Below are 17,013 nucleotides of genomic sequence, written 5' to 3' on the forward strand. Positions count from 1 at the left end.
AGTGAACAGATGAATTATTTATGGGAGCAGAATACTTATCAAATGAAATATTATAAAATATTTGAAAAAGAAGTGCAATTTTATATTACATGAATTAGGGTGAAAGTTAGTACTCTGATCACATTATATATATATATAATATTTGTGTCAGTACATTTAAGAGTTAAGAGTTTTAAGCTATACATGTAATAACCAGAAATTATATGCAGTTCGAACCTGAAGGTAATGAGCTTTGTTATTAATTATCTGTCATAGTATTTTATTAGTAGTTAATATCTGCTATTAACCAATGTTGCACAAAGCTTGATAACATTTATTATTTTCTGGAGTGATTATTTTTCGGAGTGACTATTTGCTTTCAGATGTTACCCCAATAGTCTATTAGCAACATAGAACTACACAACAAAGTGCGTTGAAAGTGTTGCTCCAATGGTGTGGAGCGTAACGTCGGTGTGTATGACCAGGGTTCGGTTCTGCATTTGGCTTCTTTCATAACATTTTCTTTATTACTATTTATAATAAATAAAATGAAAAATAATATAAAGGTAGTTTTACTATAGAATTATTGTAGTAACCATGTTTTTTAGCAGAAAACGTAGATTTGATGATATTAACAATGGTATTACTACAGTAGTATGGTGTTAATATAGTAGTTACCATGTTTCATTTTGTAAACATTGAAATGAATTAACATTACATTTATATAGCGCTTTTATGACACTACACTCAAAGTGCTTTACCTAGTGAACAGGGGACTCTCCTCAACCACCACCAGTGTGCAGCATCCACTTGGATGATGCAACGGCAGCCATAGTGCACCAGTATGCTCACCACACACCAGCTGTTGGTGGAGAGGAGAGAGTAGAGTTATAGAGCCAATTCATGGATGGGGATTATTAGGAGGCCATGCTTGAGAAGGGCCAATGGGGGGAATTTGGCCAGGACACCGGGGTTACACCCCAACTCTTTTTGAGAAGTGTCCTGGGATTTTTAAAGACCACAGAGTGTCAGGACCTCTGTTTAATGTCTCATTCAAAGGACAGTGCCTTTTTTACAGTATAGTGTCCCCATCACTATACTGGGGCATTAGGACACACACAGACCACAGGGTGAGCACCCCTTACTAGCCTCCCTAACACCTCTTCTAGCAGCAACCTTAGTTTTCCCCAGGAAGTCTCCCATCCAGGTACTGGCCAGGCTCAACCCTGCTTAGCTTTAGTGGGCAACCGGTCTTGAACAACAGGGTGATATGGCTGCTGGCCATATAATTAATTTTGTGGTTATAATTATTTTACTACAAACTACCATGATGACACTATGGTTATTTTATCTGCAGAGGATGTCAGGACAGATCTGTGTTCCAATTTGTTTAGTACATTATTTAGGACTTTAGAACCCTTTTAACACTTTTTGAGACATTTTTCTAGAAACCTTTTTTAACAGACATTTTAAAATATTTAAAATATACATTTTAAACACCCAGAGCTTCAGCGAATCACACCTTAACTTGATGGGGGAGGAGGTGTTTAAATCTTTTGTTTGAGCTGAAAAAGGTGCAGTGGGGACTCACATATTGCCAGGCAAGAACATGATCTATTACATTAGCAACACACATTGAAAAAATATATTAACAAACTCAGTAGGGCTTTATTAATTCTGACAGTTTGTTGTTCATTCAATTTCCGATTGATTTTATAATGTCGCATAATATTTGGGAGCAGCGTTTCGACGTGAAAAAGACGTTCAGATTTCATACAATGTCATAATCTGACAAGACCATCATATTGTAAACATGAAGAACAAGTTAGCATGGATAATGTGCACCATTTCACACCCAATAAAGAAACCTCATTTCTTTTATCGCTACTCACTACTGTTATTGCCACCTAATAGCTCAAATTGATAATGCTGTGTTAAGTTGCACTGATCATATTTTTTATTAACCAGATTGAATCTCCTGCCTCTGTAATTTTTTTGTTTGTTTGTTTGTTTTGTGTCACTCTGCCGTTTGAGCTAATTATACCACTTATTTTCTTCTGTACAAGGATGCTAACATTATGTAGTATGTTCATTCAGAACTCAGCCCCAGTTAAACCATAACACCGGAGAATGACATAGAGGGAACCCCCATTATCACAGCGTGGCGACAGGCATGATGAAAAGAAAACAACTAACACGCCAGCAACTGTAGAACATTTGGAAATAAAGTGGAGCAAGGAGAAAAAAATCTTGCTCAGACGTCATGTTCATTATTTACATACATCGCAGGGCTCATTGTCTCGGTTCGCTCGGCTGCAGCATGCGCAATACAATGTGACATAGAGCAATGATGTTTCAAACTATTGTGAACTACACTCACGCAATTGTAGACTATTGTATAATGTAATTAAGTTCAAAAATGTTATCATGTAATCATGAACACTGCCGCCCTATGCAACTGTATCGCCAATGATTTTACCTTTAAAACACAATTGTGGTGACAAATATAATTTAAAAACCTTGTATAAAATATTTACAGTATAATAAGAACAAGATCTTACAGGACACAGTGTCAGTAGCAGCCACAGCGCAAAATGTCCTTTTGTGAATCTGCTGGATGTAATTTACATTCTACATCGATCCAAACAGACAGCAAGATAAGTAAAGCTGGTTTCGAACCTGCGATGGCAGGGTCTAGTAGTTTCCTGTAGTTCTCACGCAAGCACAAAGCCCCTATCAATCCACATGTGTTTATCAAAGAACTTGATCTTTTTACTACTCCACACAAACCGTTATAGCTATATAGGAATAAAAAATAACAAAATAAGAACATTATAACACAGCTTCACAGCAGAAGGGAAGGAGAACACAGGGAAGTGGGTTTTCCAGGTTCAGGTAAGACTTTTAATCAGCCACTTGAGTGTTTTACAACTTCACAAACTCATCAGCTTCACAAACACATAGTCACTCAAACACATCAGCTTCACAGGCACATAGTTACTTAAACATATCAGCTTCAGGAGCACCGTGGCCTTCCTTGTGCCAGACTCTCTCTCCCCTCTGCTGGCGGCGTGGCTGCTTATATGCCGCTCTCCCCATGCTCACTGGAATTAGAAACAGGTGTTATACATAATCTAGCTCAGGTGCAAGTGACCTTAGCACTTTCTCTCTCTCTGGACGGATGCTTGACCACGCCCCCGCAGCCACATATCCCCACCGCCCAACTCAGGCCAGGGAGACATCCGGCCTGTCCACCACTCCCCCCTCATTTCTGGAAAGGAAGTCGGCAACACCCCTCTGCGCTCCCCGTCTGTGGACCACTTTGAACTTAAACGGCTGAAGAGCCAGATACCAACGGGTGATCCACGTGTTGGTAACTTTCATGCGGTGGAGCCATTGGAGTGGGGTGTGATCCGAGCAGAGGGTGAAGGCCCGCCCCAACAGGTAGTACCGGAGAGTGAGGACCACCCACTTGATGGTGAGACAATCCTTTTCTACAGTGTTGTACTTAGTCTCCCTCAGCGAGAGCTTGCGTCTAATGTACAGCACCGGGCGCTCCTCCCCCTCCACCACCTGTGAGAGCACAGCCCCCAGCCCTCTGTCTGAAGCGTCCGTCTGCAAGACAAAAGGGAGAGAGAAATCTGGTGAATGTAAAAGCGCCCCCCCCCCCAAACAAACCGAACGGAAGCGTCACAAATTGGTGTAATCCAAACGGTGTGGAAAAGGCCATTTTTTCACGAGAAATTGGTGTCAAGGGCATCTGCCAATAACCCTTTGTCAAATCCAGTGTCGAAAAAAAAAATCGAGCAGTGCCTAACTGATCAAGCAACTCATTAATGCGAGGCATTGGGTATGCGTCAAATTTAGACACAGCATTGACTTTTCTATAATCCACACAGAATCATACAGACCCGTCGCTCTTGGAACTAGAACAACTGGGCTGGACCAGTCGCTGTGGGATTCCTCTGTTACCCCCATATCGAGCATTGCATCAAATTCTTCCCGGACAATTTTCAATTTGTGCTCAGGCAATCGGTAAGGATGGCTATGTATCACCACCTCCAGCTCGGTCTCGATGTGGTGCTGGATGAGGTTGGTACGATCCGGTAGAGGGGAGAACACGTCTGCAAACTCCTGTTGCAACTTGGCAACATCTGCGAGTTGATAAAGTGAGAGGTGGTCTCCGCAAGAGACCGGGGTGAAATGATTGTGTTTTGTATTCACCTCCGGCCTGAGCTCCACCCTCTCCGGAACCACCGTAGACAACATTACAGGGACCGCCTCCCTCCACAATCAGGAGGTTGAGGTGATATATTTGACGTGCGCTCCCTCTATCGGTTCACTTAACCTCATAATTGAGATCCCCCACTCGTCGTGTGACCTCAAAGGGTCCATGCCACTTGGCGAGTAATTTGGAGCTTGATGTGGGGAGTAATACGAGTATCTTATCTCCCGGTGCAAATTCCCAGAGCCGAGTTCCCCTGTCGTACAGTCGGCTCTGTCATTCTTGAGCTTGGAGAAAATTCTCCTGTGTTAGTTGCCCCAAAGTGTGAAGTTTTGCTCTAAGATCAAGAATGTATTGAATTTAGTTTTTACTGGTTGAAGGTCCCTCCTCCCAAGCTTCGCGTATGACATCAAGCATGCTGCACAGGCGCTGCCCATACAGCAGCTCGAATGGGGAAAACCCAGTAGAGTCTTGCAGGACCTCTCGTACTGCGAATAATAGGGGATCGAGCCATTTGTCCCAATTTCTAGCATCCTCGTGCACGAGCATATGAATCATATTTTTAAGGGTTTTATTAAATCGCTCCACCAGGCCATCTGTTTGTGGATGGTAAACACTGGTGCTGATTGATTTAATGCCCAATAATTCGTAAAGCTTGCGTAGTGTCCATGACATAAAGGCTGTGCCCTGATCAGTGAGGAATTCTTTTGGAATCCCCACTCGGGAGATTATTTTGAAGAGTGCCTCCGCAACACTACATGCTGAGATGCTGCATAGAGGCACTGCTTCCGGATATTGCGTTGCATAGTCCATTAGGACCAATACAAAGTGATGTCCACATGGTGACCACTCTAATGGCCCGACGAGGTTCATTCCAATTCTCTCAAAGGGGACCTCGATCAGCGGAAGGGGGCGCAATGGCACTTTTGGGGTGGCCGGTGGATTCACCAGCTGACATTCGCAGCATGCCGCACACCACCTGCGGACATTGCAGGTGGTGTGCGGTTCAGTGTTTTTCTTTCCCCTAGATGACCTGCCATGGGATTATAATGAGCCTCCTGGAACACCATTTCCCAATGGCTCCGTGGTATTAAGAGCTGGGTTGTATCTTCCTTTGTTTGAGCGTCCTGCATCACTCTGTACAACCGCTCATTTATAATTGTGAAATAAGGATATGAAAGTGCAACATTCGGCAGGAGTTGTTGAGCATCGATCACTCTCACTTGGTCAAAGGCGGGCTTGAGGGTTTCGTCTCGCGACTGCTCCAAAGGGAAATCCCCTTTGGGAAATCCCCTGAGGATGGGAGGGGCTGCAGCCTCTCCCCCCTCAAGTCATCCTGATGTGGAGCCGATGAAGACGGCCCCAGCTCCGCCTCCCCTGCCAGAGCATCACACATTTCACATCTCATCGCTTTTGTGCAGGACCCATCCGTGCATATTCCCTTTAAAACATTTCTAAATTCAGGCAAATTAGTCCCCAAAATCAGTGGATGGTTGAGGCGGGAACTAACCGCAGCCTCCACTCTATGTTTTGTTCCCCAGAATTTAATCACAAGGGTCACCACAGGGTAGTTGTGAATATCCCCATGCACACACTTCACCCTCACTGTTTTAGCTGTGCTAAAAAGCCTCATGTTGAACCAAGCATTGGTGAATAGTGGTTTGATCACAACCCGTGTCCACCAATGCTTGGTGAGTACCCCCCTTGACTCTTACTGGTATTCGGTACACTCCAGCCTGATCAGGGGCAGCCTTCGGAGTGTCAGGGATCCAGACCACTGTTCCCAGCTCCATCACAGGGCATTGGTCCCGGAAGTGTCCTGGATCCCCACAACTCCAGCAGACCGGCCCAGGTGCCTCACCTGCACCTGCATCGGCAGACACTTCACCTGAGGGGGAGAGAGGCAGGGCACTGTTGATGCTGTGGGCGATACAAAACCCTGCGCGTGGGGAACTGGTTTCGGTGGCGGGACTCCTCGCCTCCGCGGGGCAGGAACGGGCTCTGGGGAGACAGCAGAGTGAGAGAGAAGAGGGGAGGAGGAAGAGAGTGGGGAAAACACAGGGGGAGGGGAGAGAGAGTGAGAGGGCTCTTCCGCCCTTGGGTACGCCGCCATATGGTCCTCCACCAGTCAGACAGCTTCCTCCAGTGATGCCGGGCAGTGGCACTGGACCCACTCCGCTGTTTCTCCTGGCAGTCGATGGACTAGCTGCTCCAGCACCACCTCGTCGACAACTCCCAAGACGTTGCGATCCCCCGCCAGCAGCCATTTCTGGCAGGCGTCTCGGGCCGTTGGGTGAAGGCAAACGGGCGGCCGGTCTTCTCCAGTTTCATGGATCGGAAGAGCTGACGGTACTGCTCTGGACTGCAGCCAACCCGCTGCAGGATGGACTTCCTCAGATCTTCGTAGACTAGGAGGTTAGCCGCCGGCAGTTGTTGTGCAGCAAGCTGGGCTTCCCTGGACAACAATGGGAGGAGTCGGGCCCAACTGCGAGGACTCCATGGGGCGTACTTCAGGATTCCGGGTTTTGGCACCAGTGTAACACAGCTTCACAGCGGAAGGGAAGGAGAACACAGGGAAGCGGGTTTTCCAGGTTCAGATAAGACTGTTAATCGGCCACTTGAGTGCTTGACAACTTCACAAACTCATCAGCTTCACAAACACATAGTCACTTAAACACATCAGCTTCACAAACACAATAGATTAAATGCAACAGCTTCAGGAGCACCGTGGCCTTCCTTGTACTAGACTCTCTCTCCCCTCTGCTGGTAGCGTGGCTGCTTATATGCTGCTCTCCCCATGCTCACTGGAATTAGAAATGGGTGTTTAACATAATCTAGCTCAGGTGCAAGCGCCCTTACTGCTTTCTCTCTCTCCGGATGGACGTTTGACCATGCCCCCGCTGCCACAAACATGTATACTATATATATATATATATATATATATATACACATACACATACATACACACACACACACATATAGATATATTCTTTACGCTTATGAGTGGGGTTCAACTGAGAATTCAATATTACTGCCGCATTAATCCCCGTGTTAGTAAGGGTCAGTCTGGTTGGATACCCACTGTAAACCTAACAAACAGTGTCATAAAAGCAAATGTGAGACTAAAAACACAATTGCTAAAGCAATCACGTCATTTTGTGGTGCTTCTATGACACTTTCGGTTCATGTGTGGACTCACGTGCTCTTCAGGACTCGTACCCCAGTCTTCGCATCCCTAATTCAATGCTCCACCAGTTGAGCTTCCGCTTAATTTGATAATACTTGAAAAAGCTTGTAAATGTACATTGTAATAAACAGCATGTAAGATTTACTTAATTTTTCTTTTGCAAGTTTTTGCACAGGTTTTATGAGTATCTACTTAGCTTAGAGTGTAAAAAGCAATGAATACATGAGTAAATGTTACTTAAAAAAATCTTTGTTCATTGAGTAAATTTTACTTTAAAATATAATGTGGCACTCGATGACATTCAAACATATATGTAATTATCATTCAACGCTATAAACTTTTAAGACATATTTTAAGTAGCCCATTGAGGCTGAGTGCACATTATCTTAAGAAAATGTAGTTTGACAGCAGGTGTGTGAACTGCACACACAGAACTCAACACCTGAGGCACAACACATAATGACGGTAACAATCAATGGATACATTTTGAGCACAAACTGGTAATTTTGAGCAGAAAGCTCCAGACATCATAAAACAACAAGTTGCTAAATTTGACAACAAAATCATGCTACCTCATTACTTATTCATGCATCGGTGCATGCTGGGAACATTAGAACAAATCTTTGTAAATATAACAAACAATATTAAGTAATATTTACTTATAAGTTGATTTTAGATTTTACTTTTTACAAGATTGAACTGAGTACAGATGTGGAATTTGCTTAATATTCGTTAGTTCAATCTTGAAATAACTTATTCAAGTAAAAAGTACTAAATCGTTTCTACTATATTTACTTTACCCCAAAACAATTTTTTCAGTGTAGTTGGTTATGTAATGCACACTAGGGCTGCAACTAACGATTATTTTGATAATCGATTAATCTAACGATTATTAGAACATTTATTCAACTATTCTGCGATTATTGCAACGATTAATCATTAGCTCTTAACTAATCATTCAGCTTGTGCCCCGACTTAAAAGTTGTATTAAGCGTGCTTACTAACAATAAAGAGGACAAAATCATCTTTCAAAAATACCTCTAAATGGCATTCATTGAATTAAAAGTAAAAAAATACTTTTTATTATGTTTAATTTAGTAAAGAAATTCACTGCAAAAAAATCCTATTGTTGTCTTGTTTTCCATTTAAAATGGTCTAAAAATCCTTAAAACAAGATACATTTACTTGAGAAACAACATATGAGATATTTAGACTTTCTTTAAGAGAATATATCTTAAATATAAGTGTATTTTTTCAGTTGGTTATACTTCTGCGAGTGCAGTAAAGACACAATATATTTATATTCAAGATCTATTCTCTAAAAGCAAGTTTAAATATCTTATATGCTGCTTCTTAGATTAATGCATCTTTTTTAAAGGATTTTTAGATATTTTAAAATATTTGTATTTTTTATATTATATTCAACATTCTCAGATAAAAAAATGTTTCTTCTGCTGTATAGCTGCTAAATTAAATGTTTTAAAGGAGTTTTAGATATTTATATTGGGAAAACAAGCCAAAACAAAAACAAATCAAAAACTTATTTTGTTGCAACGTATAATGGGGCGAAGACTACCCTCTCTCACCTTTTTGTTCATTTCAATCCATCTTTAACTCTCTCTTATTAATAAAGCTGCATATTTGCCAATTTGTGACATATATTATGATTCAATAAATTGCGAGCCATCATGTTATAATTTAGCTGCAGCAAGTGCATGCTCGAGGGATGACCATCCCCATGCCAGAGTGTGCCTCAGTCAGGGGCAGTTTCAATCTCTCCCCTTTAGATCAGGACATTTTGCGCAACTCATAGAAGAGGTGCTGACCGCACAGAGAATTGCCAGTTTCGGAGTTTGTAGTTATTTACATTATCTGCTTCCGTATTATATGAACTTTAATAAATCTATAACGCATTCAATATAACTGCATTAAAGATGTTATGCTCCGTGTCTATTTTCCTTTAAAGATACTAGACACGGAGTCACGTGGCATCATGTGAGGATCGGATGTGTGAGCTACGAGCTCTGCGCACTTTGCTAGTTTTAACACTTTTAATGATATTAACCAGTGAGATTCGATACACTCTGTTCCATAATTGTTCTAGGAGGAAAATATGTCAAAGAATTCAAAATCCTCAGGCTCTGGAGACATTAAAAGACACTTATGTGCTCAAGCTGACACCCCCGAGCGGGCTGCGAACCAGGGAGCCGATTTGGTCGGAGAGATGCGGGAGATGCAGCGGGAGATGCAGCAAGAGATGCTGGGCATGTCGACAATGCTGACGAAGGTCGTTGCTGACTTGGATGATCTTGCTGTGATACGTCAATCGATCACTGCCATGGAAACGAAATTCTCTGAGGTGGTTACAAGAGTGGGGGATGTCATCTGGAGTCATCAGAGAGGGAATTATCTGCTAAACTGCTAGCGACCAAGGTGGATTTGGAGCGTGTATGGGAGAAGTTGGAGGACATGGAGAACCGTAGCTGGCAGAATAATGTCCGTATTGTCAGAATTCCTGAGGCTGAAGAGGGATATGGTGAAATTCCTGGATGGGCTCCTTACGAATCTGCTCGACATAACAGACCATAAGCTGGAAATCGAGCGAACTCACAGGGTTCCGGCTTGTAGATCCGAGGAGGGAGAGAGGCCCAAATCAATTCTGGCCAAATTTCTGAGATCATCTGATAAAGATCTTGTGATCTTTTGTCTAATGTTTATGCACCTAATGTTGATGATATGGGATTGTTTATAGATCTTGAAGGGATGCTGCAAGCCACTGGCACCCCTCATGATATTTGGAGGAGACTTTAATCTTTTGATGGATTCAGTCCAATCTTTTGATGGATTGACGCAAAAGTGTGCAACACTGGTCTTACAGATATTTGGAGACTTATGAACCCATCTGGGAGGGACTATACATTTTTTTCATCAGTCCATAAGATTTACTCTAGAATATATATTTTTTATATGTAAGTCCCTCAATCCATCTGTTGTTGATTGCTCAGTTGGAAACATTTTAGGCTAGATATATAAAACAGAGAGAGTCTTTATCTACCATTCCCTCAGTGAAATCTGCTGGTGATTAAATATTTACATCAGCCACTGATATTAATATCATATAAAGATCAAGATAAAGTTCTTTAAAAGCATTATGCTTTTAAAGAACTTTATCTTGATCTTTATAGTTCCACATCTTCGTCTACTGAAGAGGATATTAGAAACTTTGTGGAACCATTAGAACTTCCTAAACTGTCACCTAATTAATTAAATTATAATTATAATTATAAACCTGAGCAAAACAGTTCTCTTAATTCTGAGATAACTTTGGAGGAGCTTGGCGAGGTAATTAAGGCCTTGCCTATAGGCAAGTCTCCAGGGCCAGATGGCTTTGTCGCTGAATTTTTTAGATCTTATGCTACAGAACTGGCTCCTCTTTTGCTAGAAGTTTATACAGAATCATTAAAGAATGGAAAGCTTCCACCAACCATGACACAAGCCCGGATCAGTCTGAAACTTAAAAAGGACAAAGATCCAAGCGAGTGTAAAAGTTACCATCCAATTTCCCTGATCCAGCTAGACGTAAAAATATTGTCAAAAATGTTGGCTAACCGATTGTGCAAAGTTATGACATCTCTTATACACATAGATCAGGTGGGGTTTATTCGGGGCCATAACTCTTCTGATAACATTAGGAGTTTCATTAATGTCATGTGGGCAGTGGCGAACGATCAGACTTTGGTCGCTGCCATCTCGCTTGATGCTGAAAAAGTGATGGCAGTGTAGGGCTTTACTGGTTGTTTAGATCAGTGTTACTATCAGAAATAATTAATAATTATTTCTGTAGTTATTAATCAATATTTAAATTAATTAATTGGATCTAACTCATTAAAACCTCATATGGGAGTAAATGTAGTGTGCTACATTTAGGAGCAAGTTTGGTTATTAGCAATAATTAATAATTATCAAAGATAATTATTAATTATTAAAATCAATAGAACACTGATGAGAATCAATGTTAGCTTTTTTTAATCCTTTAAATCAACAATTATCAAAGATAATTGTTAATTGTTAATTGTTAACATCGATGAAACATTAATTAAAATTAACACGAGCTTATTGATCATTCAAATTCAATCAAAGATAATTATCAATTATCAAAAATCAATAGAATATTAATAAGGATTAACATTGACGGGGCAACACCCTGGAATCAGGGAAAAGTAACCAAATATTAAAACAGTCTCAATATTAGATTGTTTTCTTAGGAAAATCGACATCCGAAGAATATCGATTTTCGGGAAAAAAAACAATGAATGAAGGTTTGAATCCGAGCACTGACATCCCGTCAGCATGACACAGGCGTATGCAAAACAAACCAAAACACTTCTCTTTGTAATATAAACAAAGTTTATTTATGCAGTAATATCAATTAATAATTAATACAATGCAGTCAATAAACTTCCGACTTACAACTACAAACTAAACAGTGACATGATTAGATATGGAAATAAAAATAATCCTATAACACATAAGGTGTGTGTGTGACAGTGTGTGTGTGTGTGTGTGTGTGTGTGTGTGTGTGTGTCAGTGTGGTAGTGAGAGAGAGAGAGAGAGAGAGAGAGAGAGATGATTAAGTGACAGCCCGAAAGCTGATTTCGCGATAGCGGGAGAGAAAGCAGCTGTGCTCATCACTCAGAGACACGGTTTTACGAGCGGGGCTCATAAAAGTCCTGCGTTATTTGACTCTTTAATGGATTAACTCAGTTTCTGTTTCACCCGCGATGGCGAATATGCACAATCCAATTTGGTTGGACCACAATACAGCAAAACAAATTTGTGATAATTAATACCCTGAGTATTAATAATGAGCGGACATGGCGGTCCGTAAACTGTACAAGCAAAAACCTTGAAACACAAGAATCACACACTATAATATTCTATCTCTGCCCAGATGTAACCTCTTACTTGAATCGCATGAGGACACAGGTAGAATGTGTTTTCCTCCGTCCTTTAACTTTGACCCGGTTCCTTGAGGCTCGGGTGATGACGGGAGGTTTCCTCGCTCTGTCGGTGGGCGGTATGGCTGTTGATTGTCGGCGGGCGGTACGGCTGTTGATTCTCGGCGGGCTGGCGGAGAACTCAGAAATGTCGACATGATTGAAGATGGAAGAGAAATCTTTAATCTCTTTACTTCTGTAGGCAAACGGATGAAGATGCGAATTGCTCGGCGGTCTCCTTCGGATCCGTTAGAGTGTTTGGTTGAACACAGAGTAATCTCAACTCGTCCAGCGAGATGGAGATTGTATGGCTACAGTTTCAAGTCGGACATCACTTCCTTGTGCCACGAGGTTGCACTGGAGAGAAGCAAAAGCTACGTTTTTATTCGGTGAACGAAGTCGCTGGAAGAGAATTCTGGAAGCATTTCAAAATTATTTGAACTCCTGATGATGTCATGTTTGAGGGACATTCTGTTGTGTGCCTCATCCAATAGGAGTTGAGAATTCGATCCTCCAGTGAGCAAGGCTTCCTGGATTTGTAGTCTGTTTTGGACTCCCTTTGTTTGATTTTGGTGTGATTTTTTTATCAGTAAAATTTACGTCATGGAATGTGTGGGGGCTGAGTTAGGTTTTACGACTTGTGTTAGGCCTGCCTTTGTCTTCTATCTGAATACATGAGGCCCAACAGCGGGAGGTGTGGCGCAAAAGCTTTTGCTTTACGCAGATGATATTTTATTATTCGTCTCCGACCCTACTAGATCTGTGCCTTGCCTGCATAGAATTATTAATTCCTTTTCTAAATTCTCAGGATACAGAGTCAATTGGTCTAAATCCGAAGCTTTGGCTCTGACAGCATACTGCCCGTTTCAGCCGGGCGCCTTTCCGTGGCCCAAACAGGGCATTAAGTATTTGGGTATTTTATTCCCAGCAAATTTGTGTGATTTAATTAGAGTTAATTTTGACCCTTTAATAAAAAGGTTTTCGAGCGATGTGGGCAGGTGGGCTTCATTACATTTATCTATGATTGGGAAGGTTAATGTTATTAAAATGAGTTGTATTCCAAAATTCAACTACCTGCTACAGTGTCTCCCTATAGATGTCCCCCTCTCTTATTTCAAGCAATTTGATAGCATAGTGAAGTCCTTCATTTGGAATGGTAAACATCCCAGATTACATTTCAGTAAGTTGCATAGGCTGATTGACAAAGGTGGGCTAGGCCTACCCAAGATTTTGTTTTATTATTATGCATTCAGTCTCAGATATTTGGCTCACTGGTCGCTTCCACCTGAGAGAGCCCCTCCCTGGTTTTGTATTGAACAAGAAGTTCTTGCCCCTATTTTGCCATTGCAAAGCCTTTCTGTCAAACTAACCGGAGAAGTTACACTCCGTTATCTCTTATGTGCACGTGGTATGGACAAAAGTGTCTAGTGTTTAATTCAGACATTTATTTAAATGTTGCTTCGAGCATATGGCTGAACCCAGAGTTATGTATTAATAAGTCCCCTTTCTGCTGGACAGAGTGGATTGTGAAGGAGGTTAATACGCTTGGTGACCTATATGAGAGTGAAGTGTTGAAATCCTTTGAAAATTTGGTTAACATTTTGAGATTCCCAGTTCTCAATTCTTTAGGTATAATCTCTGCGCCACCTGCTTTGTACTATTTTTGGGAGTAGCATACACCCCCCTAAAGTGGCAGATACTCTGGAAGTGGTGATTACTGCTTTTGGAAAAGGCCATGAGGCACTCCCTGCTAATTCAGAGTCTGAGGGATGGAGCTTCAACTTCTCTCAAGAGATTATGGGAGAAAGATTTAAACTTGGTAATGGAGGAGGGAGTGTGGGCTAGGATTCTAAAAAACATAAAGTCTACATCTAGAGATGCAAGGGTGCGCCTTATGCAATTTAAGATTTTACATTGATTCTATTGGACCCCTCTCTAGATTGTATAGGCTTGGTCTTAAAGACACACCCACCTGCTGGCGATGCCAATCAGAAGATGGGGACACAACCCATGTTTTTTGATCCAAGAAAGGGTTCAGAGTTTTATGTGTGATGTATTGGGTACTCAAATTTCATTTTGCCCTAGACTCTGTATTTTAGGCGATGGGGCGGTCATTGATGTAGGGGATAAATTCATGAAGAATTGGGTCCTGGCCGGTGTTATGATCGGCAGACAGGTCATCCTTAGGGGATGGAAGTCAGCTGGAGCGCCCTTGTTTCATGAGTGGTACGTGGAGATGGGCAGGGTTGCGGCATTTGAAGAGATGTCATATATAAGGCTAGGCAACATAGATTTGTTCATTAAGAAATGGGGCAGCTATTTGGCCTTTTTGGAAGGCTTTCGGGGAGGGGCAGTGGAGAGAGACTTGTTGTTTTAAATGTGTGTCGCAATCATTTTTTTTTTTTTGTTTTGAATGTATACTTTTTATGTTTTTGTTATGTTTCTAAATATTTTCTGCTGTTTCATTGTCTGTTTGTGTGTCATTGTCAATTGGCATTTGACCACTGGGGTGCCTGTTTGTGTTAGGTGGGGGGGTTAATGTTCAGGGGGATGGATTGTAAATTTATATAATTTGATGTTTTTTTTATTTGTTATATGAAATCAATTAAAATTGTTAATAACAAAAAAAGATGCTCAACACGCAAGTTTGCTTCAGCGGAAAGGCAGATCCGGCTTCACTTATTCCACAACGAATGTACTTCTGTATTTACTTATTTTGTATTAATAAGTAATTGCATTATAATTCTCTCATACTTTGTGATCGACATCACCTGAAGCTGTTTGGAAAGTTTAGAGTGCATCTAGACTGTGAGCTGTTTTCTTCCTCTCCTCAGTCAGATGCGAGCTGCACTGCTGTTCTTGCGCGTCATCATTAGAGTTTAATGTGATCTGATGTTATGTTAAATGAGATCAAACGACAATTGTTTTTTTTTATCGACAACATTAATGATAACGTCGACTAATCATTTCAGTCCTAATGCAAACGTTAAAATGAGTCATGCACTATAGTAAAAGTGTTTAGATGTCATAAGATAATATCGTGTTAGGAACAGGACGAAAAGTAAGTGTTTAGTGTTCATTTCACCAGTAAAGTGCCACGCTACATACAATGAGCCACGTAAAAATCATTTTGCAAAAAATGTAGGTATTTTAATGTAATTCTATGAGACCAGGTTGCCAAGTTCTCTATTATATTTTGGTCTCTAGATATGCCTCTTTGAATGTCTTCAAGGTCTATGGGATTTTCTTATTAAAGTCTGATCGCAAAGAAAAGTAATAGTTCAGTTGCATAATTTGAGGTATCATTTATGCCCAAAGGACAAGCGGTTCAGGAATATTTTAGGAATATTTCAAGGAAAATTTATTGTTGGGGTTTGTTGATTGTTGCGCTCATGTTGCAGCCGAATGGATCTGCTCACTGAACATCCGCTTGACTGTTTGGGGAATCAACGCACTCTTCTTGTGATGGGCAATTGTAATAGTGATGCTTTCCTAAGCTAAAATCACAAATAAGTTTTAAAGTTTTTAGCTATTTTGTATCAATCTTATTGGCTACTATTTGATTGTATTTCATATATATTAAATATATTATATATATATTTGTTTTGAAATATTTTTGCAGGCTCTGAGCTCGGAGCTGGCATACGCTCGTGATGAGAGTAAGAAGACATTGAATGATTTGATTCATGCTGAGAACATGAGGTTGGGAAGAGACAAATACAAGACCTTACGACAAATCCGTCAGGGAAACACCAAACAGCGCATTGATGAGTTTGAGTCCATGTGATTTCCCACAGATTGTCTGTCTGTTAATGTATCATGATAATCAAATGCACATGGCGGTGTGGAGTGTTTGTGTGTAAATCATAGCCAGTTACGCTCAAGTGCTCTTAGTCTTTTGATGTAGATGTGTGTAAAAAAGCTAATAAAAGATTACATGCAGAATTTCTGGAATGAGTGTTTCTTTATTAAAATCTCATTAATTGATCAAATTTAGATTTTTTTTTACATTATTCATGATTTTAATTGTATGATAATTAACTAATACAAATATGTACTTATTGTCACCATGATGTCCATTGTCTTCATAGAGGTATTTCATTAAGCAATATCACATGAGAAATCGTGCTGCTGTACTGAATATGATTTCCTGCGACTTTGTGACTAATGGCCCAATCACAGTAGTGCTGATATATAGTAGATCGGCATTATTTTGTATTTAAGACAGTGTTACAATGTTTAATTTTCTCCCTGATTTGGTTCACTTTCACGAGGAAACATTTCAAAACAGACCAATTTTTTAAAATAAAAGTCACGTGAGCAAACTGTCCCTCATTGCTCGGAATGATTGGTTTAGATCATAGCAGGCTCCTGGCCGACCGCCTGGAGCGGGAGAACCGCTGCCAGGGGCGGGGGAGACCCCTTCCGTCCACCGAAAACTCGGCGGGGTGTTCGGTCTGCCAGGGGCCAGAGGACTGGAGTGGCCGGGGGTGGAGGAGTGGCCGAGAACCAGGCTACGGCGTATCGGAGAACCGGCAAATACGTTTTTTTTCTCTCTCTCTCCTCTCTCTCTCCTGCTGTCGCTCCATGTTGGCCTTTACCTCTCGTTTTTTGTTGTTGTTGTT

At 41.2% G+C, this 17,013-nt stretch overlaps 1 protein-coding gene across 3 annotated transcripts in view; it reads left to right on the forward strand.

Annotated features, from left to right (window-relative positions):
• The window catches only part of msnb (moesin b), a 98,808-nt gene extending 82,484 nt beyond the window's left edge, over positions 1-16,324 (forward strand). For all 3 annotated transcript variants that reach the window (XM_051650583.1, XM_051650585.1, XM_051650584.1), the window contains one exon: positions 16,011-16,324. In XM_051650583.1, the coding sequence (XP_051506543.1) occupies positions 16,011-16,175 (165 nt within the window). In that variant the 3' untranslated portion in view covers positions 16,176-16,324. The remainder of the gene's footprint in view (positions 1-16,010) is intronic.
• Positions 16,325-17,013: the final 689 nt, after the last annotated feature.

The sequence above is a fragment of the Myxocyprinus asiaticus genome, chromosome 22 (genome assembly GCF_019703515.2).
Source record: "Myxocyprinus asiaticus isolate MX2 ecotype Aquarium Trade chromosome 22, UBuf_Myxa_2, whole genome shotgun sequence".
Taxonomy (NCBI): domain Eukaryota; kingdom Metazoa; phylum Chordata; class Actinopteri; order Cypriniformes; family Catostomidae; genus Myxocyprinus; species Myxocyprinus asiaticus.